Here is a 23742-nt window from a genome sequence, read left to right on the forward strand (position 1 = left end):
CGATTGGCCAATTTGTGATTGAAAATATCACATGTTTGCAGCTGACCTTTGTCAGATCTGACTCTATCTGGACAATCTGAGCAGAGAGAATAAGAGGATAAATAAAACATCAGAAATAATCAAAAGAGGTCCTATGGCTTGCAAGGGCTATAGCACAATTACCTAGCTTCCCTGTGGGACGGTCCCTTCCCTGTAAGGGCAAGCAAGCATCCTGCCTAGGGAGAACGAGACTCAGGGCATAACAGGGGAGGGGGAAAAAATGTTCTCCCACAAAGAAGGCTCTGCCTAAAGGATGGTAACATAATTGAAATAGTAGGATTCAGAGAGAGTAATCGATGAAAATAAATTATGCCCACAAAATCCCAATCTACTGATAAATGAACCCTGCATTGTGAGGTCCTCTTTAAGGCCACGGGAGCCACTGTGACTGCCCTTCAGAAGGACTTCTCAAATCTTTCTCTAGCACTGAAAACCACTCAAACTGAATCACTATGAACTCTTATTAGGCATAATAAAGGCGAAGTTCTTTTTTTTAAGATTTTATTTATTTGAGAGAGAGAAAGAAAGAGCAGGGAAAGGGGCAAAAGCAGAGGGAGAAGCAGACTCCCCACTGAGCACAGGGCTCGATCCCAGGACCCTGAGATCATGACCTGAGCTAAAGGCAGATGCTCAGGTACCCCAAAGTGAAGAATTTTTAATCATATATTAAGAAAAAGAACAGAAAATATAGACTTGAGTTTAAAAACAAGAAAAGGAATAATACAACCTCTGAGAGGAAGACCCAATAATTGCTCCCGGTCAGTTTAAGAAATATTTCATTGTCCACTCATGTCTTTTCATTTCACTTTAATACTGAATACGAAATTTATTTTATTTTTAATTAAGAATATAAGAATTGTTTACATCCTAGTGTAAATTCTATTTAAAACACTGATTCTCCTGTTGACTATATGTTGATAACTGCATTTTTAGGGCACTTAAAAAAATCACAATAAAACATACATCCATATACACGGATTTTATCTGATACATAAATACCTTCTATCATCAGTACATTCTTCTCTGTAAGGATATTTAAAAAATCCATTGGTAATAAAAGATAAGTTCTTTATCTTTCAAAGTAATTTAAATTTTGTAAATGATGGAAACTCAGTGAATAAAATGCTAGTAACAGACTTTTCATTACATGATTGGGTTTACAGACTTCTGACATGATGCTCAAACACAATAAAGCTATGCAGACACGTTTAATGGATACTAAGTAGCATACATTTGCCTGAAAGAAGAAATACATAATTCAATTTGTATATATTTAATGTATTTAATTGCTTCACCTTTGTGCCAGTGAAATCACTGAACAATGCTTCATGTATCTATTCCATTAGCATTAATACACTATTCATGGCTTTATAATTTAATGATCTGAAAATACATTAATCCTTAGTTGGTACCTCCGTTAAGAAATGTATTCTGTGGCATCATTATGGCTTTACAAGGAGAAGCAGAGCTCTTTATTAAGAGAAGCATTCTGACAAACAAAGGAAAAGAAATAGACATTGTTTGCATAAAGTAACAGAATGAAAACCCTAGGTAGGAATCTTGAAAAAGTGTAGCTCATGAATGTTTACTCATCAAGGAAAGAAAGAGTCTGCTCCGCCAGCAGTAACAAGCCTGGGAACCATCCTACTGTCCCCTAGCTCAGAGGTAAAGGAGCCCTGCATGGGAACATTCCAACAAAACACAAGAACAAACAAACAAGAAAAAATTGTCCTGGTAAATTAATACATTCCGAAATCACTTTCATAATTCAGTTGATTAAAGTATCTATCTAGTCATAAAATACAGGATAAAAATAAACAAAGAACAAGGTCTTCTATGAGTTCATTTATTTGAAAACACTGCTTCTGATGCATATAAAACTCTACAGAGTCCCTGAAGATACAAAGCAAGGTACTACCATCAGGTGCTGAAGAACTGTTGGGCTAGCTCCTTCCATGAACCAGAGAACAGAAAGCAGTAAGCAGCGCCGTTATTCCAACACCCGTGCTTCTGGATGGACGCGGAAACGGCCTGGGACGGACACAACTGAGAACAGGCACGTGACCACATGCAGAGGACTAGAGAAACACCCCTCATCTTGGGTGAGCCATTCATTCTTTGGAACCACTTCGCATGGTTTTAGGGTGAGCTCTTTGGGGGCAGAGACCAGGACGTCATCAACCTGGACAGCCCCAGATACCAGCACAGCGAGCCACACTGTACCTGCTCAATAACTAGCTGATAGAAGAATAAATGAATGAGAAGAAGAAAAGCTAGTGAAAGAGAAGAAGCGATTTTCATGGAGGTAGGAGAATAAAGAAGGACAAGGGGCAGGAGGGAAGTTACTTTGGGGGAAATGAGGCAGAAAACAAAGAGAAGAATGAGGGTAATTCAGCACAAATGTCAGAAACAAAGGGAAGCCCGGGAACATGTAGATTGAGAGCTCCACACCTGGAACTAAGGAGATCAAAGAATTATTGGGTTTAGCCACTGTAAAAAAAAAATTAGGTATAAACCGAGCAGGAAAACACTGAATATGTTTTCCCTGAGATCACAAATAAGGCAAATATTCCATTCTTAGCACTTCTAGTCAGCCTTATACTGAAAGTTCTAGCTAGTTCAATAAGGCCATTTAAAGCAAATCTTTGCAAAAGGTATAAATCTTTAAAAAGATATAAAGATGGGAAAGGAAAAAATAAAAGTGTCGGGATTCACAGATACCTAGAATCATATGTGTCAATAATCCTAGAAAACACACATGCACACAATATTAGAACCAACAAGAGAATTTAGGAGTTTTTCAGGTCAGTATGCAAACAGCAAGTGAACAACTGGATATGAAATCTTAAAACATCATTCACAGAAGCATTAAAAAACTCATTTACCAAATGGAAGATGTGAGAAACCTCTATATTGAACACTACAAAATGCTCAGAGAAATTAAGTGGAGAGGTTTATGGATGAAGAGACTTAGTATCATCAAAATGTCTATTCTCCACAAACTGAAAATGAGGTTCAATGAAATCCCAATCAAAATCTAAAAAGCTTTAGGGGCACCTGGTTGGCTCAATCAGTACGGCATAGGACTCCTGATCTTGGGGTTGTGAGTTCCAGTCCCATTTTAGACACAGATAGATAACTGTATCACACAGATACAGTTAGATCTCTGTATCTTTCCCAAGCTATATGGGAAAAAAAAACACAGCTGATTCTAAAATTTACATGAAAATGTAAAGAACCTATAATAGTCAAAACAATTATAAAAACAAGAACAAAGTTAGAAGACTTCACTATTTCACTTCAAAACTTATTATAAAGCTGCGATATTCAAGACACCAGGTAACTGCCCTAAGAACAGACAACAGAGCAGAGAAACAGAAGAGAGTACAGGAATAGACGCACACGTAGATGGGCAACGGACTTTCAACCAAAACACCAGCTCAGTTAATAGAAATGTCTTTTAATAAATGGTACTAGGGGTGTGTGTGTGTGTGTGTGTGTGTGTGTGTGTGTGTGTGTATGAAAAAAGTCACCTCAACAGCTGCCCTATTTCATATCCCTAAAAGATTAAAGTTAGGTTATCAAGCTAAATGTAGAAGATAAAACCCTAAAGCATCTTTTAGTAAATATAGGAAAAGTATACTCCCAATATTGTATAGGCAAGGATTTCTCAAATAACACACAGTAAAGCACTGACCATGAAAAATGGTAAATTAAATTTAAAATAAAACCTTCCTCTCACCAGAAACATTGTATGTGTCTGTGTTTATGTGTACCTTTATTACTTAAATATATATAGTATTTTAATATATATTTAAAATCTTGCAGCTAAATAACTAAAAGATAATTCAATAATAATTTAGAAAAACAGTCAATACTTGAAAAAAGATACTCTGCAAAAAAAAAAAAAAAAAAGAGTGGGGGGGGGGGATAAATAGCCAAGAAGCACATGAAAAGGTCCCCAAAATTATTAGACTTCAGGAAAAAAACAAACTAAAACCACAATGAGATCGTGTTTCACACTCAGCCCACCAGAAACAGCTAAAATGAAAACCAAAACAAAACCTGACAATACCAAATGCTGATAAGAACGGGGAGCAATTAGAACCTCACACATTGTTGGTATAAAATGGCACAACCACTTTGGAGAAACAGTTTGATGGGTTCTTAGACAGCAAAACATCCATCTACTCCATGATCTAACAATTCTACTCCCAGATATCTACCCAAGAAAAATGAAAATACATGCCCAGAAAAAGATTTCATAAGGATGCTTATAGCAGCCTTATTCCTAAGAGCCAATGACTAGACATAGCCCAAATCTTAATATGCATTTTACTGCATGCATATGACAGCTCAAAAAATAAAAAACAAAAATCTTGAAGACAAAGGGTAGAAAAGTGATGATGTCAAGCTCCTCTCCCCCCAGTGCAGGGAACGAGAGAGGATGACAGATCTGTGACAGGCGGGAAGATCTGTGCTGGACAGAGAAAGAGCTGGAGGGTGCTGACAGGCAAAGTAGCGATGAGCTGGGAGAGATGCAATGACACAGCTAAAGGTCAACACCTGGAAGGTGAGAGGACCACGAGACAGACGGGATGAAGGGGTCACCTGTGGACAGGAGCAGGGCCTCACAGAGCAGGTGTGAAGCGAGTACAGAGCGACCAAGGAGACGGGAGCTGGGAAGTAGGCTGGCCCCGAAGCTGCCTTTGTCTCCTCCACCTGTCCTAGTCCCCAGGTGTGTGGAGTCCTCTGCTCCATCGATGGAAAAGGTATGACAGGAGAACGTTGAGGTAGCGCTGCGCAGGGGCCATAGGCCGGCCTAACAGAACGAGGGCGTGCGGGCAGAGCTGGACTCTCTCTCGTTAGAGCGAAGCCTGCATTGTGTCCACACGAATTATCTTTCTGAGAACGAAGTATGCAAGGACCCATCTGTTCCCTGCCCTTCAAGTGACTTGTTTTGCTGCTTTTAACAGAGAACTATGTCGTTGGGCCTGTATTTACTTTCCTTAAAATGGAGATATCACAGACTAATAAACACACGAATCCTTAGGTTAGCCAAACATTCTCAATATGGAACATGTTCTCTAGGCTGATTTACTCACCAATAGATGGAACTTAACATTTAATAAATGGCCCAATAAAAGAGTTAATTCACCTCATATGGGGTCATGAATTATATACACGGACTAGAGGTGGAGACAAGAAATTGCTTCTTTGTAGCTTAAACAAGTCTGGTTGCTGTGGAAGTTACAACTTGGACTTTCTTTTCTCTGCATGTTTGAGTCCTCTTGCTTTCACCCCAATTCCAGTTTAAAAGGCCTCCATAATTAAGTTTAAATATCCCCTCTCTTTTGAAGGAGGAGACTTCTATGCTAACAAGAGTTTAAAACATTTTCATCAAGGTCCATCAAGTGTTTCCACTGCCACTTTCTTCTTTTTCTTACTCAGCCAAGACATCACTTCCAAGACAACTGTTAGCCTCGTTATAATTCTCTGCTTAAAAAACAAACAAACAAACAAACAAAACCCAAATACCTAAAAACAAATTCCATGAATCAACTTTATCACAGCCTTTCGCTGAATTTGATTTCAATATACAGACAGTCCCCAGGGTATGATGGTTCAATTTAATGATTTTTTTGCTTTACAATGGTGCAAAAGCAGGAGAATGCCTATTTTGAATTTTGAATTTTGATCTTTTCCCAGGCTAGTGATACATGTTAAGATCCTGTCGCCGGATGCTGGGCAGTGACCACCAGCCACGGGGCCCAGTCAGCCACGTGATCTTGAGGGTAAACCACCGGTACACCGACCGCCATCCTGTACCCATAGCACTGTTCTGCTTTTCACGCTCAGAGCAGCGCTCAACAAAATACATGGTATCTTAAACACTTTCTTGTAAAACAGGCTTTATGAACGACGATGTTGCCCACCTTCAGACTCATGCAAATGTTCTGAGCACGTCAAGGCAGGCTAGGTAGGCCAAGCCTCATGTTCAGCAGGATCGGTGTATTCAATGCATTTTTGACTTCTGCGATTTTCAACTTAGGAGGGGTTTATTGGCACAGAATCCCTCTAAGTCGAGGAAGATCTGTATATTGGAAAGGAAGAACCTACAACGTCCCTCGAATCAGACAGCCTTAGAAAACATGCCACCATCAGCCCATCTCCGCCCCTGAGTGAAACGAGCCTCAGAGACCAAGCCATTAGTGTTTGGAAATAATTCCAAGAGGCCTGGGGATGTAAACGAAGACAGTATTTTCAGAGCTCCCCGAGAGTCGGCCCGGGTCCACTACTGAGAGCCGGGGAAGCGTTTCTGATGAGACAGTCGCAGCCAACGCAGAAGCACCTACCGTCCTGCCTGCGGACTGACGTGGCCGCGTCCCACTGGAGGCACCTGATCAGACAGTACCTGCAGAAACGGGGTCGCTTCACCCACAGAGGCTTGAGGACTTAGACGAGAACAGTTCTGCTTTGTAGATCCTCTGGGAGAGAGAGGAAACAAAGTCTTTTCCCCCCCTCTTAATTGTCCTCGCAAGTTCTACTTTCTGTAGACCAGGTCACATCTCTAAGTCAGAACGGTCTTTCCCCTGGATTTGTACCAACTGAAAAGCCTGAGAGCAAAGAGTTAATCCAAAACAAAAAGCAATATTCTATACGAAAGCTCAACCAAGGCAACAAAAGTCCATCTGCCAGAGAAGCAGGCCCCTGGCTGAACGAGGAGACTGAGACTCTGAAGTAATTTTTCACATGGCCAAGAACTTCACGGTCATTGCCAACAGACAATTACTGCTGTATATGAAGGGCAGTGACTCCTGTGTTTGTAAATATTGTGAAATGTCAGGAACTCATTTTAATGCAATATACATTACAACATTTGTTCAATATGCAAATCATTTTTCTGCCATAAAAGGTCCAGGCAGATTAAAAAAAAAAAAAAGAAAAAACAAAAACAAACAAACACAAAAAACCCGGCATCATCAAGAACTAGCTAGTCCCCAGAAACAGGATTATCAGAAGTAGCCGGTTCTTAGCTGCTTAGATGAAAGGTCACGAACTAAGCAGAATATCTGTAGTCACCCACTCTAGCCCAGAATAATAGTGAGAACGATTTATGATACTTCTCCTTTTTATGATATTTTATAGTTTACTAGAGCATTTTTGTATTCATTATCTCATTTGGGAAAATGGGCCAAGTCCATGCGGGACTACATGGAACATCCCAGCGTCAAACAGACCACTTGGCCTTAGGAAGCTCACAGAAAAACAATGTTCTCCTCTGCCCTTAGAGGAAAACAACTAGCAAAACTGAAATAATTGCATCTTCTCTTGCGCTAAAGAACAGCTGAGAAACCATAACCGAGAAACTATTTTATAGACCATGGTGTTCTCCCAGATTGGAAACACCCTGTGCTTGCAGTCAGTGGTACATGACATTCAATAATCATGACCAAAATAGGATCTGCAAAACAAAGACAAACTACTTAAGAAACCAGACTCTTTTCCTTTTGTTCTCTCCTTTCTTTCTTTCTCCTTCAACTTTGTTGTTGTTTTTTAAGCATTGAAACCCAGAAGAATGGTCCTGCTTTGCCTTTTGTATCCAGAAATAGCAGAAAACAGACACAACCTTCTCCAAAAAGCACCATGACCATGCCTCTATTTTGTAACATCAGGAAGAGAGTGAACTTGACAATGAAGTTTAAAGACCTGGTGATAAGGACAGAGATCTGAGGTAGCAAACCAGAAGAGGCAGAAGAGAAACACTAAAGCATTCAGACAGTATTCCTCCAGACTAACTCCAGATTAACTGCCTTTCTGGCCAAGGGATGATCCCTAATGCAGTAATTCTGAGCTGTGGTTTCACGCCACCTCTAGGGAACTCCACGAACTCAATGTGACAAGATTTTAGAACAAAATTTTAATTCAACCAATTTACGGAGAACAATGAAATATAAGAATGGCTAGAAATCATCTCTGTGGGAACTTGACAACAATGTACCTTCTTAACTTGAAACCTGAATGATTTCTCACACTTTTCATTCCTCTAGAGAAAGAAAAGAAAAATCCTGAAGTATAACAGTAGGGAAGATTCAATTTTTTTTAAAAAGCACCCCCACTTACCTCCTAGCTTCCTCACAGAAATAATGAAGGAGGAACTCATCTAATAGCAAATTAGAAGGGCAGTTTTAAGGACTATTTTTCTTTCTGCTAACTCTGCAAGTCAAACTTTCTATTAACTGAGCATCTACTATGGGGGAAGAGGAAAAAAAAAAACCCACTGACAAGTTAACTATTGCTCAAAAGCTGTCCTCAGACGCTGGTGAGGAAATAGTGGCTACCTGGTGCGAGGAAGTCCACAGAAGAAACAGCTGATGGGGGAAGGGCAGAGCTAGCAACTTCCCTTTGGTGTTTCACTTTCTAGACTATAAATTCCTCACCCGAATTCTTTACCCTCTAATTTTTTTCCCAGATCAGGTCCACCACTTCATTCTTTACTTGAACTTGATTTTATTCTCATTCTCCACTTTGAAAAACTCAAATCTAGGGGCGCCTGGGTGGCTCAGTGCATTGAGCCTCTCTGCCTTTGGCTCAGGTCATGATCTCAGGGTCCTGGGATCGAGCCCCGCATCAGGCTCCCTGCTCAGCGGGAAGCCTGCTTCTCCCTCTCTCTGCCTGCTGCTCTGCCTACTTGTGATCTCTCTCTCTCTCTCTCTCTCTGTTAAATAAATAAATAAATAAATAAAATCTAAAAAAAAAAAAAGTCAAATCTAACTACCCTTCCTCTGCCCCAACCCCAACTCCAGCTCCAACTCTCCATCTCCAAAAAGGAGGAAGAAGTGGAGGTGGAGAAGGAAAGAGGTAGCCCACTCTAAGGAACAAGATGGGGAGACGGACTGAAAATGACTTATCCACAGCCCTTCCAAAAAGAGATCATATTGGAATCATACGTAAAAGCAAAAAAACTCATCAAGCTGCCTTTGTGCGGAGTAATAAACTTAATAAAATCAGGAACCCGCTGATAGTCTTGTAACCTGTTAGGAGTATAAGTAGCGAATAAATAAACGGGGAGGGTTCTTTATTTATTTACTTACAACAACGGGGCTGAGAAGAGTTGCCTGAAATAAATCTAATGCGTGTTATCCAAAAGAATCAACTGAAAAACAATCCCAACATTGTGGATAAAAAAACAATGGTTCGGGGGTGCCTGGGTGGCTCAGTCCATTTTTAAGCGTGTGGTTTTGGCTCAGGTCATGATCCCAGGGTCCTGGGATCCAGCCCTGCATCAGGCTCCTTGCCCAATGGGAAGCCTACTTCTCCCTCTGCCTGCCATTCCCCAGCTTGTGCTTTCTGACAAATAAATAACTAAAATCATAAAAAAAAAAAGACAACTGTTCAGAACTACTAAATATCATTGTGCAGTATTTAAATGTCCCACAGGTAAAACTGGTACAAAAGATAGGATTATTATTTAATAATGACTTTTAAAAATGAATTAAAATTTGCTTTCTTCAACCACTGAAATACAAAGACCTCAATTTGATATTTAAAACTAAAAACACTCCCTGCTCGGCAGGAAGCCTATTTCCCCCTCTCTCTCCGCCTGCCTCTCTGCCTACTTGTGATCTTTCTCTCTCTGTCAAATAAATAAAATCTTAAAAAAAAAAGTACTTAAAACTAAAAACACATTGTGACATCAATGAACCTAAGTTTGAGTGTTTTCCAATACTATAAACTTACCAAGTAATGTAAAACCTGGCCCTATTTGCCTGACAGAATTCCGGGGTCTCTCAGTGGAAGACACTGCAATGGCAAAAGTGAAGTCAGCAAGCTGCTGCTGTGTAACAAACGTTCTTTAACATTAACAGCTTCGGCATTAACACTCTTCCAAAAATCCTCAGTGCCTTCCAGGGGCGGAGCCTCCCAAAGAACTCCAGGCTGACATTTAAGCAGACGCAGTGCCAAAACTGAAAGACACCACACAAAATGCAGACTTCCTCTAAAACAACTTTTACACTCTCTACTTGGAAGAGAGTGTAAAGCTCTCTTCATTTGTTCTGTTTACACCACAATGGCTTCAGGACAAGAAACGGCGGGGCGGGGGGGGGGGGACTCATTACCCACTAACGGGCTGCAGCACATCACTGCTCATGGAGAATGGCTCGGTGAGGGACACTTGAAAGTGGCCCACTGGAAGCCTAGAGGGCTGTGGCATGCCACGTTATTTGGGGCCTCTGAGAAGGAGGCCAACAAACAAATGCTCAGAAACTATCACAACACCACAAAGGACAAATACTTTTAGATCCAGGGAGATGTCTGTGGCTTGAGTTTTTGTGGTGCGATGATTTGCAAACCACACAGTCGCCCAAGTTATTGCAAACCGAAGTCTGAAGCGGGAACATCAGAGCGCGAGTCAGTGCAGAATTCCGCAGGTTTGCCATGTTGCGTTGCTCGGTTGTGGGAAGCTGCCACAGGGCAGGGGAGGGAGAGGAGAGATGAGGAGCATCGGAGAGGAGGTTGCAGGGGACAGATATGCCGTACTGAAAGAAAGAAAGAGAGCAAGAGAGAGAGAGCCAGCCCGCCCAGGAGAGACTCTGACATTCAGTCATCCCTGGAGAATTACCACATGAGCCTTCGGTTCCTTGACTCTTCTCTCCTATCTCTCCATCAAGGGAGCGGAATGTCTTTCTTTTAAAAGCACACTATTCTACTCTTTCTAGAAAGCAGCTTTTTCACAATACACCTTCACTTAAAAAAGAAAAACAAGAACTATGCCGTACTCATGAAAATATCTCCCTCAAAGTGGATGGTAACAAAAGGTAGCCAGTATGGGCCCCAGTCCAGCTTCTCTCTCAAGAGGCTATCTCCTTACCCTGTGACGACGTGATGACAACCTGTGGAACTAAACACAGGCAGCAGTTGAGATGATACTAGGTTTAACACGTACCATATAGAGGTATTTCAGGGTTTCTGGGTGCCACCACCATCCATCTTTATTCAGAACTGGGGTGAGGGATGTATCCATGTTTTAATGGCATGCTCTGTGTTCTGTGAGAACACATTATTAGCCAATGTTAATAACAGCTACTTCTAGATGGCATAATTCTACATGGTTCTCATTTTGGTTTTCATCTTTATGGTTATCTGTTTTTACATTTTCATAAGAACATATTATTCTTATTAAAGATTTTTTTAAAATATGCTGGGAGACAGTATTTTTTTTAAAGATTTTATTTATTTATTTGACAGACAGAAATCACAAGTAGGCAGAGAAGCAGGCAGAGAGAGAGGGGGAAGCAGAGTCCCTGCTGAGCAGAGCGCCCAATGCGGGACTCAATCCCAGGACCCTGGGATCATGACATGAGCTGAAGGCAGAGGCTTTAACCCACTGAGCCATCCAGGCGCCCCAATGCTGGGAGACAGTATTAAATGAGATTTTCTTCATGCATTGAATAAATACAACTGAATGGATATTCCAAATGATCATCAAAATACAAGTCAAGGATCAAATTAGAGCAGTGATTAATGTTGGGCCTTGGCCTAAATCTTTAAAAGCAGTAAGTTCTATACCCTTGCAGAGCATCGAAATCCACTGACCTCCATCTTTAAATGAAGTCTTTATGTAGTACAGGGAGTACATTATCAAATTTTAGGGATGGGGTCAAATATCCAGACAGAAATGGAGACAGCTGGTCTATCTTCACACACAGTTTAGCAGAGTTCTCCAGATTACAGAAGGGGCACTTAACCCTACAGGCCAGACTAATTCTATTTAATTAGTCTGAGAATTAAAAAAAAAAAAAAAGAGAGATGGGACATGTTGGTCAGGGATTAGCATTCACTCAGAACACTGAGATTTCCTTGGCACAAAGTTAGAAGGCATTTGCTCCTCGGGGATAGGACAGAATCAAACATAAAACTCCTTTAGGTATTTTTATATTCATTAAGAACTTTAGAATTCTTGACTGAGGTTTTACGATTCACTGTACCCATCAAACAAGAGGTACTGAATGGCATGGAAGAAATAATTTACAGAAAGTAACTTGGAAACCATCAAGTGATGTTAAATTCCCACTAGAGATACAGCTTTCACACACCTCTGTTTATGTATTGGCTAATGACCCAATTGTTTACACAATATGTAAACTAAAGGGAAAAAGGTTGGGTGATTTGTATTTGGTACCAAGACATGGTCTCGTGGTCCCTAGTTGTAGAAAGAAATTAAGCGGAAGGCTAACTGCGTACTAAGCAAGTCCTCTTGACAAACAGGATCCCAGTTCTCCATGAACACACCCTAAACTGCAAATAGGAAGGTCTCTGTGATTTGTTTTTAGGGAATAAAGTTTAACTAACCACATTAATACAGAATTTTGTCAAGAGTATTCATAAAATACTTCACCTCTTTCTTAGAAATTCACTCTAACATCTACCAACTCAAATCAGCATGTGCTAATAATAATTTTATGATTTAAATGCCTGATCTCCAACAACTCTAAAGTGAATGTGGCCATGTCTAACAGGGAGCCAATGCCCTAGATGAAGACAAACAACATAACTCACATGTTTATGCACAGATACCCACAGACACAAAACAGTAGACAGACCCGCGAGATATGCAATTACACGGTAAGCGGTGGCTTTCTTCTGCTTCCTGTCAACAGATGCATTCCTAGGAGATGCTCATTCGCATATATTCCAAAATGAAAATAAAGATTTATCCATGCACCAAAAGGTCAACTCATGTTACAAGTTGAAAATCTGGTCTTTTTGCTATGGATTAGTCTGCTTATCTTTTTCTCTTTAGAGCAGACACAGTAAGATAGTAAGCCCTTGGCAAGACCCCTAATGCACCATCAGAGAAAACCCAAAGGGAAAAAAAAAAAATTAAAAGACTGACTTTCTATATATAGTCTTATCTTTAACCTAAATGATTTATAAATGTCCGCCACTTCAGAATGAATATGAATATTTTCAAGATTTTGCTACAAAGTTAAGTTGAAACAAAGTAAACTTTTTATTTAGTAAAGATAGAAACTTTCACCAACTTCATTGCCAAGTACCTAACAGGTCTCAACAGGTCTGTTGACCCTTTATTTTAAGAAAGGGAAGAAAAGGGTAACAAAATTATATCCTAAATATGAGAGATATTGATGAGTGGGCCAAGTTAGAAGGAAGCAAAATAAGCACAATAGAACCTTCCTAGGATTCTCCCGTAACTCCCGTTGTGGTGTGGAGGTTAAGCTGAGGCTCCAGAGAACAAGACCGTCCCTGGATTCCCCTTCCTGAAAGATGGACAAGCAACAGTTCACCAAAGGGAAGGATACAGAGCTTAGAGGAATATTCTAAAGCAAATCCACAAAATCAAAACTGTTTTATAAATGTCGAATATTCAACTGCTTTCCATTCTATCTAGAGAAGAAATCCAGTTCCCCAAATCTGTAAGTATCCTCTTGAGTATTTTCACAAAGAACAAGTCTCCCTTTCTCAGTCCCTCAATCAGAATAAAGAATAGAAAACATTTAGTAGCATTCCAGATAATTTGTGCCAATTTAGATGATTCATGTATTGCTTTCCCAGACAAAATGGTCTATGGCCAGTGCTTTCAAGTCAACAAGGGTGCGGAGAGCAAGACCTAATTACAGGTCTGAGTCACTGTCTAGAAGTTCTCTCAGCCCTATGGACCATCCCCCACAAAGGCACCATTTCATTTTGAGGTATAAAATCAAGCCAAGTCTACCAATCCCTTTATATAAAAAAATAAATAAGAAGATACCATTACACACACACACACACACACACACACACACACACACACAAATACAACAAACACATCAGTTCACAATATCAATTTCCCAAAAAAAAATTTTCAATAGGCTTCGTCCATTAAAAAGCAACTATAACATTAAATTTTTTAAATGAGAAAATGCATATAAAATATACTATGGGATTAAAATGTAAATATCTTGTATTTCTTCTATTTGGCCTGATGTATAACACAGCATGTGCTATCTTGAATTCTGGTCATCTTTCAATGGGAGAGTAGCTTTTTTCACAAGGGCCTCATTGGGCATTTCCACTGATGGCTATAATCATCTCACACTGGCAACATCTTAACTTAAAATCCTGGGTCCACACTGAAGGAAAAAAAGCTAAAGATAGTTACATCTAAATAAAATTTAAAGGAGGACCCATTCTTTTAACAACAGAAAAATGCATGTACACAGCACAAAAACCCCCATTTGATTCCAACAAAAGATGTTATTGTTTTCCTTCCTGTAACATGTACACAGTATATATGAACTAAGGAGAAAATATCTTTTGAGCTTACTTTTTTTTCCCTATACATCAAACATTTAAACAAAAATAACATCCTAGGAAAAAAGAAAGAAGTTCTCTTCTGACTGTCATAAATCTTTCTCTGACACTCTATCAGCAATTATGTCCCCAAGTGAAGGAATTAATGATCCCTGAATGGAAATGACTGTTGAGTTCTGTGTAGGCCACATTCCAAACAAGAACAAGGGGTAACATGAATCCTCCAAGAGCAACAGAAGGAGTTATTTGATCGCAGAAGTTAAATGACTTGAGATCTATTTCCAACAAGAACGATACAAAATGATCTCCAAGATTCCAGCTCAGACACAAAAGGAAATAATGACACAGTGCCAGTGACTGAGGTCCTGTGTTTCAAAGCACCATGCTTCCCAACCTGTTCACAGGAGTGGATGCCTCTTCTGGAACTGCTGCCACCAATACAAGGAACAAACTGACGTTTCAGAATGCATGAGAGTAAATTCTGTAAGTGTGATGGCAGGAAAATGCAGATTTACCTAAGTCTGCCAAAAGCAAGCCTTCTGAGCACAGGCTATTCAAACAGAAGTCGAGCCTGCATGGGAGTACAGAAGCAGGTGAGGAAAGGGAACTCACTAGCAGACCAGACACCGATTCAGAGAATAAGATAAAAAGCTGTCCACATGTTGATTAAACTCAACAATTTATAGTCTAACACATTTAGTATAGGTCACTGGGATGTCTAGTGTCTCAGAACAAATTTAGGGCCTCTTTTGATGATCCTGAATTTATTCTCAACTCCTCTGTGATTTTAAAGAACAAATGTACATAGTATCTACATTTACCTGAAGTTAAAGAGCATACAGAAAAATCATACCGCACAAATGCGATAAAAGCATAGGCAAATGCATCGGGAAAAATAGAGAGTAAGAGCAGGATAATGAACGGTTCCTCGGAGCCAGAGAAGGGCGCTGCTGTTAGGGACATTATCCTAGATTTTTAACTGTTCCATAGAAGTGGTAATCATTCAATTTCGCTAGTGTATTACACGGAGAGTACATATGAGTATGTGTGTTATTCCTTATACCACTGTTTTTAAATCTGAAAACACAAAGAACAGGTCCATACTGCCAAATCTACACCGGGACAGGGGCTGGTTTTCAGGTGGGAAGGCCAAGACGCTTTTCAGAGTTCACAGGCCAAGTGGGTTGTTTAAAAGGCAGAACCTTCTGGAGGGAAAGAGAGAGTGAAAGCAATCTATTTTACTCTCCTGTCTCTGAATCCTAAATCACTCCATCAGTTAACTGTTCAGAGTGAAGAGGGTGCCAGTCAACACCAGCAGCACACCCTGCCAGTTTAATTTAACGGAATTATTTTGCCTTGCTTTGCAATTACTCCCACATTCCCCAGGGAGAAACTAATGGATTACTAAAAATAAAATGGAGATTAAGTGAATCACTTCGGATGTTTTGGCTCCCAGTGTAAACTGGCTTAAACAAAAAGGAAACGCATTGGCTCAAAAGCTGGGCCTTCGGGAGGCCTCTGGGCTGGCTTCTCTGTCCTCCGCCCTGGGTGGCTTCTTGCTCGGGCTGCAGCCACAGCAGATCCCCTGCCAGCATGGAACAGCACCCAGAGGAAGAGAAGGGGGGCGGACTCTTCCTGTAGGCTCGTTTCAGGTATGAGACAGCCTCGGCCCGGAGCTCCTGGCCAACATGCCTTCCAATGTCACTGGCTGCGATAGGATCACACGACCTTCCTGAAACCATCCTTCTGTCCAGGTAGCGCTCAACCCTGGGCATTTGTCCATGAGGACTCAAGCACAGACAAAGCAGGGATGGGCTTGCCCCTGACCAGGGCCGACCCTGGAGCTCCCACATGGGAGATGGATGGGCTGCGGGATACAGATCCAACCTTAATACCCGCTCTGCTAGTCCTGACCGGAAGCAGGCTGAGCACGACTGTGTTTATCTAAAGATGCAATTAATCAATGCCATGATGAATTTCTGTATAAAGCTACCAACTCAAGAAGTAGATGACCAAATGAACTGATCCCTTTGAGAAAAGCAGAGTGTTAAAAACTTTTGTTTCTGTACTTCCTCTGCTCCAATGAAAAACTTGAAGACATAATGTCAACACATTTTAAAGCATGGAGGTCATAGGAAGTAGAGGATAGTACTTACTATATTCGTGTGCCATGGCTGCAGAAATTTAGACAATAGCATCCATATTAATAGTAAATAACCTGAAAAAAAAAAAAGAAAAATATACAGTAGTTTAAAAAAGCAGTTTAAAAAAACAGAAAAAAAATAGCTAAGTGCATAAGAAATCTCATTAAAAGAAAAGAGTTGAAAAAAAAAAAGTTTTATCTTTTTTCTGAAAGAGGCAAACCAACCTAGGCAGTTGCATTTAAATTAGAAGTTAGAGAAAAGAGGGGTGCCTGGGTGGCTCAGTGGGCTGAGTGTCTGATGTGGGTTCAGGTCACATCTCAGTCAGGATCCTGGGATCAGGATCCAGCGCCACATCGAGCTCTGGGCTCGGTGGGGAATTTGAGTGTCCTTCTGCTCCTCTCCCTACCCCCCCCCCCAAATAAATAAATAAAATCTTAAAAAAAAAAAAAAAAGAAGAAAACATTTGCAGTGTTAGAGTATCTCTAAATACCTTCAAATCATCTGTATCTACTGTCAAACAAATTAAATATATTTTAATCTACTAACATTGCCCTGGACTGCTATTTGTAAAACTGAAACAAAAACACAATTATTAAATGGACCTGAAAAACCATGCAGTCCATCCCCTAGAAAACCTACCTACCCTCTTCAAATCACTACGAACTGAAGTCAGATAAGTCAGTTTCAATTTCTACATTTCTAAACTCAGGGATATGAGGGAATAGGTCTCAGAATACATACATATATTGGATCAAATTTCTGACAGCATGTTTATTAAAACTTTGAATATTCAGAATACCATGAACACTAAAGAAACACACCCACAGAACTAGGAACCCCAAGATCCTGGAAAGGTTTTGAGTATTTGAAAGTGAAAGATGAGAACTTTGTCCCTATTTGGACTTCAGGACAAATAACAATATAGCGAATCACACTGTTAATTAAAAAGGACTTAAAAACATAAAAATCACTCTCTGCTATGATATTTCCTGGGGATGGTGTGCCCTGAGAAGGCAGGGAGTAGGTATTGTCCACATATCTACAAATACCACGTCTAATTTCACCTTCCTCGGTGTATGTAAGGTTCACCAATGTTGTGGGCATTCGTTAGCTTGTAGGGAAGAAAAGACCTTTTTCTCTACCGTCTCACGTTCAGTTTCTAGGGGACTGCTAATTAAACTGACAAGGACAAATTAACAGAAGAAAAGGTATATGTTTCTTTATTGATGTTAATATTTTTACACCCATGGGGATGTCCAGTAAACAAGTAAAAAAACAAGAGAAACAGTTTGACCCAGAGGCTTAAATACCATCTTAATAAGGGGCAATAAATTGTGCAGAAGTGACTATAGACAGGAAAAGGAGATCGGAGTGCCTACGGATGACAAACTGTGGCAAGAGGACCAGGAACGAAGTGGCAGATAGAACCACTTAGTAAGATTCTGTGGACCCAAGTTTCTCCAGTGAGAAGAATGGTTCTTCTCTTCCTGGTATAGAGATGGGATGTGACCTTACAAATGGAAATTTATGCCCCAATTTTCAGGCAGGAAGGAAGGGAGGAAAGAGAACTCTCCCTGCATCTGCCATTTCTCAGTTTCCTTCACTCAAAATAATCCTCGTGCCAAGTGGCATATTTTGGGTGGCCTATTCTGATCACCTTCAGGTTCACAGAAATAAAAACACCACTGAAAGAATAATGCTGCAAGTCTCAGAATGGAAGAAGATATTTGCAGTACATACATCCATCAAAGGACTCACTCAGAATATATGAAGAACTCTGATAAAACAATAAAAAGACCAGTTAAACAAGATACCCCAATGGTCAATAAGCATACAACAAGGTACTCGCCCTCATTCCTTACCATTTACTACAAAATAAAGCTACAATGAAATAGAAGTACATACTGATTAAGATGGCTAAAACTGAAAATCTGACAATACTAGGTCTTAGGACGAACAACAATTCAGCTCTCACACACCGCTGGTGGGGGTGTGAACTAGAAAACAGTTGAGCAGAACGAGATAAAACAGAACATAAACTTACAATGTAGCCCAGCAGTTCCACTCCCAGCAGGATACTTACCAGGAATGCACATTCGTAGCCCCAAAGACACACACAGAAATAGTCAAGCATTAACCTTAATAGCCAAAACTCAGTGACAAACAAATTGTCAAGTATTCATACAATGAAATATTATAAAGCAAGGGTCACTGAGCTTTTTCTGCAAAGGCCAAACAGTAAATATTTTTTGTTTTTCAGACCATATAGCTACTGAGCCCTATTGCAACTACACAATTCTGCATTTGGGGTACATTTACATAGATGAATACGTAATTGAATGGGTTTGGCTGTGTGCCAATAAGACTTAATTTACCCAAAAAAGCAGCCAGCCCACACGCTGTAATTTGTCTGCTATATGGTAATAAATATAAATGAATCATAATTAATACAACATCACAGATGAATCTCACAGACATAATGTTGAGACAAAAAAGCCAGACACAGAGAGAATACACTGTATGATCCATTTTAGGAAGTTCAAAAATAGGTAAACCTATATAAGTCAGGATAATAGTTACCTTTGAGGTGGGAAGAGGGCTAAGAAGATACCAGAAAGGGGTGGAACAGGGAATTTTGGTCTAAGAAGATACCAGAAAGGGGTGGAACAGGGAATTTTGGTGCGTTAGTAATACTGCACTCCTTGATTTGAGTGGTGGTTTCATGATCATGCTCAATTTGGGAAGATTCCGATCTACTTATCTTCATATGTGTTACACTTAAATAAAAAAGTAAAATATTTTAGTTTTTGATTTTTGTTTTATAAATAAAAAATACAGGTCAGTAGTACAAGTGGATGCTTTCTCAAAGTCCAGGCTCCCTGGACATCAACTGCTCTGAGCAGCAGCAAATCTTGAACCCCCACAAGGGAGGATCCTGAAGCCCTCCCTTATCTAGCATGATGTCTGCCCGGCAACCAAACCTTTGCTCGGAGTTCCAGGTGGGGGGCTGTGGAGAAAGAGCTGTGATGAGACAGAACCCAGAGGAGTGGCGGGAAGGGAATGCAATCCAGAGGGAGGAAGGAAAGTAACAGATGGTGGATGAGGAAACTGGTGGAAATAAGCCCCACATTTCCATATTATCTGCTGGATAATCTATACACAGAATAAAACTCACAGGAGCAGCTTAGAAACACAGTTTGGAAGGTCACTGAATGTGCCCTTTGGACAAAAATAATGACATTTTAAAAGCTAACTAGGGTTCTTAAAACACTGTTGAACAGATTTGTTTCCAGTACAATTTCTTCCAGCTTTTCAAGTTGAGGAAGCAAACCTGACAGACAAAATAGTCTTGACTTTCTACATTTGCATACTTCAGTTTCTATATCTTGACCTCATCTTAAACATCCGTACCATGTCTAAAATTTAATTAGATATGCAACATCCCAGGGATCAGAGGAAGACATTGAACTACCAGGGTTATGCCCAAATATACTGGGAGAGTCAGAGAATACAACAATGCCATGAACAAAAAGATCAAAGGCATAACCTAAGGATTCACATTCTCTACAGCTGCTTATACCATGAATGAAATAAAGAGCAAAGGAATTAAAAAAAAAAAAGAAAAAAGTGAAATCCACTCACTATACTGCATTTACTGCATAACTGAAATGTGTAAGAAACTGACCTGGATGCTGAAAACACAAAGATAAAGTTCCTGTCTTTAAGGAGCTCACAGTTATAAAGAAGCTGACAAGTCTAGGCATCGATAATTTAAGTTAAATGTCTTAACAGTATACAATATTCACAAGCGCTATGGAGCTAGAAATTAACGAGAGAGAATTATTATGGAGAAGGAGTGGGGAGATGGGGTAAGTAAAGGAAGTCTTCCTATACATAACAGGCAAGAGCTAAAATGGATTTTGAATGACTAAAGATGAGCAAGCTAAGAAGAGAAGAGCATCTTTGTAGGCAGAGAGAGAGAATGTGCAAGGGCAGGAATGAACCAGTCCTATCTGAGGAGTACCAAGAAATTTGCAGCAGCCAGAACATGGGGGGCAAGGACAAGCCAAGACTGAGATGGCAGAAGAACCTGTCAGTTATACTAAATTGGAATTTTTTTTTAAAGATTTTATTTTTTTATTTGTCGGAGAGAGAGGAGCAAGAGCGAGCATAGGCAGATAGAGTGGCAGCAGAGGCAGAGGGAGAAACAGGCTCCCTGCCAAGCAAGGAGCCTGATGTGGGACTCGATCCCAGGATGCTGGGATCATGACCTGAGCTGAAGGTAGATGCTTAACCAACTGAGCCACCCAGGTGTTCCCTAAGTTGGAATTTTATTCTACAGATATTACAAAGCCATTAGGCTAGGAAATGGGGGTTGGAAATGGAATACAAGGAATAGAGAGAAGACGGATCTCAAATATAACTCCTTGTCTAGTTTTGACATACATAAACATGGTAATTCTTCACAAAATCAAAAAAAGTAAATAACTAAAATCAACCAGTATGTGGGGCAATTCAAAATGAAAACACAATCAGTGACAAATGGACTGCATTATAAATGCACAACATAACACCACTCAAGAGAACATGGGGGAGAAGGAACCTAGCCTCTTTGGAGACCACTGTCTTGGCTATAAACTCTGAGGCTACAAACAAAACAAAGGAAGAAAAAAAGAAAGGCTGGAATGAATTCTGTGGTGTTGAACTCAAATCAAAGATATCATGCTTTTGAATATATATATTCAATAGGTGATGGCAGACACAGGCACACCTTGGAGAAACTGTGGGCTCAGTTCCACATGACCCCAAGAAAGTGAGTATTCCAATAAACTCACTGGTTTTACGGGTTTCCCAGCAAAAAAAATATCATGTTTACAGTACAATAGTCCACTAAGTGGGCAATAGCATTATGTCTAAAAACCAATATACATAAGTTTAAAAGTACTTGATTGAAAAATGTTAACCATCATTTGAGTTTTCTGTGAGTCGTAATCTTTTTGCTGATGAAGGTCTTGTCTGGATGTTGGTGGCAGCTGACTGAGCAGGGTGGGGGCGGCTGAAGCTTAGGGTGGCTGTGGCAGTTTCGTAAAATAAGACAATGAGGTTTGCTGCCTCGATGGACTCATCCTCTCACCAGTAACTCCTCAGGAGCACGTGAAGCTGTTGGACAGCATCTCCCCTGTGGCAGAACGTCTTCTAAAACTGGAGTCAATCTTCTCAGATCCTGCACGGCTTTATCAACAAAATTGATGTAATACTCTAAATGGTTTGCTGCCATTTCAACAGTCTGCCCAGCATCTTCATCGGAAGGAGATTTCTTCTCAAGAAACCACTTTCTTTGCTCGTCCACAAGCAGCAGCTCCTCATCAGCCAAAGTTTCATCAGGAGATCGCAGCAAGTCAGTCCCGTCTTCAGACTCCACTTCCCAGTTCTCTCGCTATTTCCGTCATATTTGCAATTATGTCCTTGACTCAAGTCTCGAACCCCTCAAAGTCATCCCTGACCGGCTGGAAAGAACTTCTTCAAAACTCCTGCTAATTAATGTTGGTAATTTTACCTCTTCCCATGAATTATGAATGTTCTTAATGGCATCTAGAATCGTAAACCCTTTCTAGAAGGTTTTCAATTTACCCTACCCAATGCATCAGAGGACTCACTATCTGAGCCCTTCTGAATACATTTCTTAAATAGTAAGACTTGAAAGTTCAAATGACTCCTTGATCCATGGGCTGCACAGTAGATGTTGTGTTAGCAGGCATGAAAACATTAACCTTGTCCATCTCCGTGGAGCTCTTGGGTGACCAGGTGCACTGGCAAAGAGTAGTTGTATTTTGAAAGGAAACATTTTTCTGAGCAGTTTTCAATAGTGGGCTTAAAAACTCTATAAACCATGTTGTAAACAGATGTGCTGTCATCTAGGCTTTCTTAACCCATTCAGAGAGCACAGGCAGAATAGAATTAGTATCATTCTAAAGGGCTCTAGGATTTTCAGAATGGCCAGTGAGCACTGGCTTCCACTGAAAGTCACCAGCTACCTTAGCCCCTAACAAGAAAGTCAACCTGCCCTTTGAGGCTTTGAAGCCAGGCGTTGACTCCTCTCTAGCTAGGAACGTCCCGCATGGCATCTCCTTCCAATGGAAGGCTGTTTCATTCACACTGAAAGCCTCTTGCTTAGTGCAGCCACCTTCATGAATGATCTTCACTGGACCTGCTGCAGAACCTGCTGCAGCTTCTCCGTCAGCACCTGCTGCCTCACCTGGCACTCTGATGTTACGGAGACGGCTTCTTTCCTTAAACCTCATGGCCCAGCCTCTGCGAGCTTCAGACTTCTCTCCTGCAGCCTCCCCACCTGTCTCAGTCTTCACAGCACTAAAGAGAGTTAGGGCCTCGCTCTGGATTATTTTGGCTTAAGGGAATGTGGCTGGTTTGATCTTCTCTGCAGACCACCAGAAGTTTCTCCAAGTCAGCAATAAGGCTGTTTCATTTTCTTATCATTCATGTGTCCCCTGGAGCAGCACTTTTAATTTCCTTCAAGAACTTTTCCTTTGCAGTCACTACTTGGCTTTTTGGCACAAAAGGCCTAGCTTTTGGCATATCTTGGCTTTCAACATGCCTTCCCCTCTAAACATAATCATTTCCAGCTTTTTATTTAAAGTGAGAGACATGCCACTCTTCCTTTCACTCAAACACTTAGACGCCATTGCAAGGAAATTAATTAATCTAATGTCAAAGTATTGTGTCTGCAGGAATAGGGAGGCCCAAGGAGAAGGAAAGTGATGGGTCTGGGCTGGTCAGTGGAGAAGTCAGAACACATACAACATTTGTCAGTTAAGTTAACCATCTTATATGGGCATGATTTTTGAGGCCCAAAACAACTACACCAGTTATAATTGTCACCGATCACAGATCACCATTCAAATATAATAATAAAAAAAAAAAAGCTTGGGGCGCCTGGGTGGCTCAGTGGGTTAAGCCGCTGCCTTCGGCTCAGGTCATGATCCCAGGGTCCTGGGATCGAGCCCTGCGTCGGGCTCTTTGCTCAGCCGGGAGTCTGCTTCCTCCTCTCTCTCTGCCTGCCTCTCTGCCTGCTTGTGATCTCTCTCTGTTAAATAAATAAATAAAATCTTCAAAAAAAAAAAAAAAAAGCTTAAAATATTGTGAAAATTTCCAATATGTGACAGAGAGACATGAAATGAACCAATGCAGTTGGAAAAATGGCGCCAAAACCTTGCTCAAACAGGGC

At 40.6% G+C, this 23742-nt stretch overlaps 1 protein-coding gene across 5 annotated transcripts in view; it reads right to left on the reverse strand.

The window, feature by feature from the left end:
• LOC116591803 overlaps nucleotides 1-23742 on the reverse strand; it is a 229437-nt gene that overhangs the window by 33621 nt on the left and 172074 nt on the right. For 4 of the 5 annotated variants that reach the window (XM_032345070.1, XM_032345069.1, XM_032345071.1 and 1 more), the window contains one exon: nucleotides 16512-16573. The exons of the other annotated variant lie outside the window; for it this stretch is intronic. In XM_032345070.1, the coding sequence (XP_032200961.1) occupies nucleotides 16540-16573 (34 nt within the window). In that variant the 3' untranslated portion in view covers nucleotides 16512-16539. Of the gene's footprint in view, nucleotides 1-16511; nucleotides 16574-23742 lie in introns of those variants that run through there. 5 annotated transcript variants of the gene reach the window in all.

Source organism: Mustela erminea, chromosome 5, assembly GCF_009829155.1.
Source record: "Mustela erminea isolate mMusErm1 chromosome 5, mMusErm1.Pri, whole genome shotgun sequence".
NCBI lineage: Eukaryota > Metazoa > Chordata > Mammalia > Carnivora > Mustelidae > Mustela > Mustela erminea.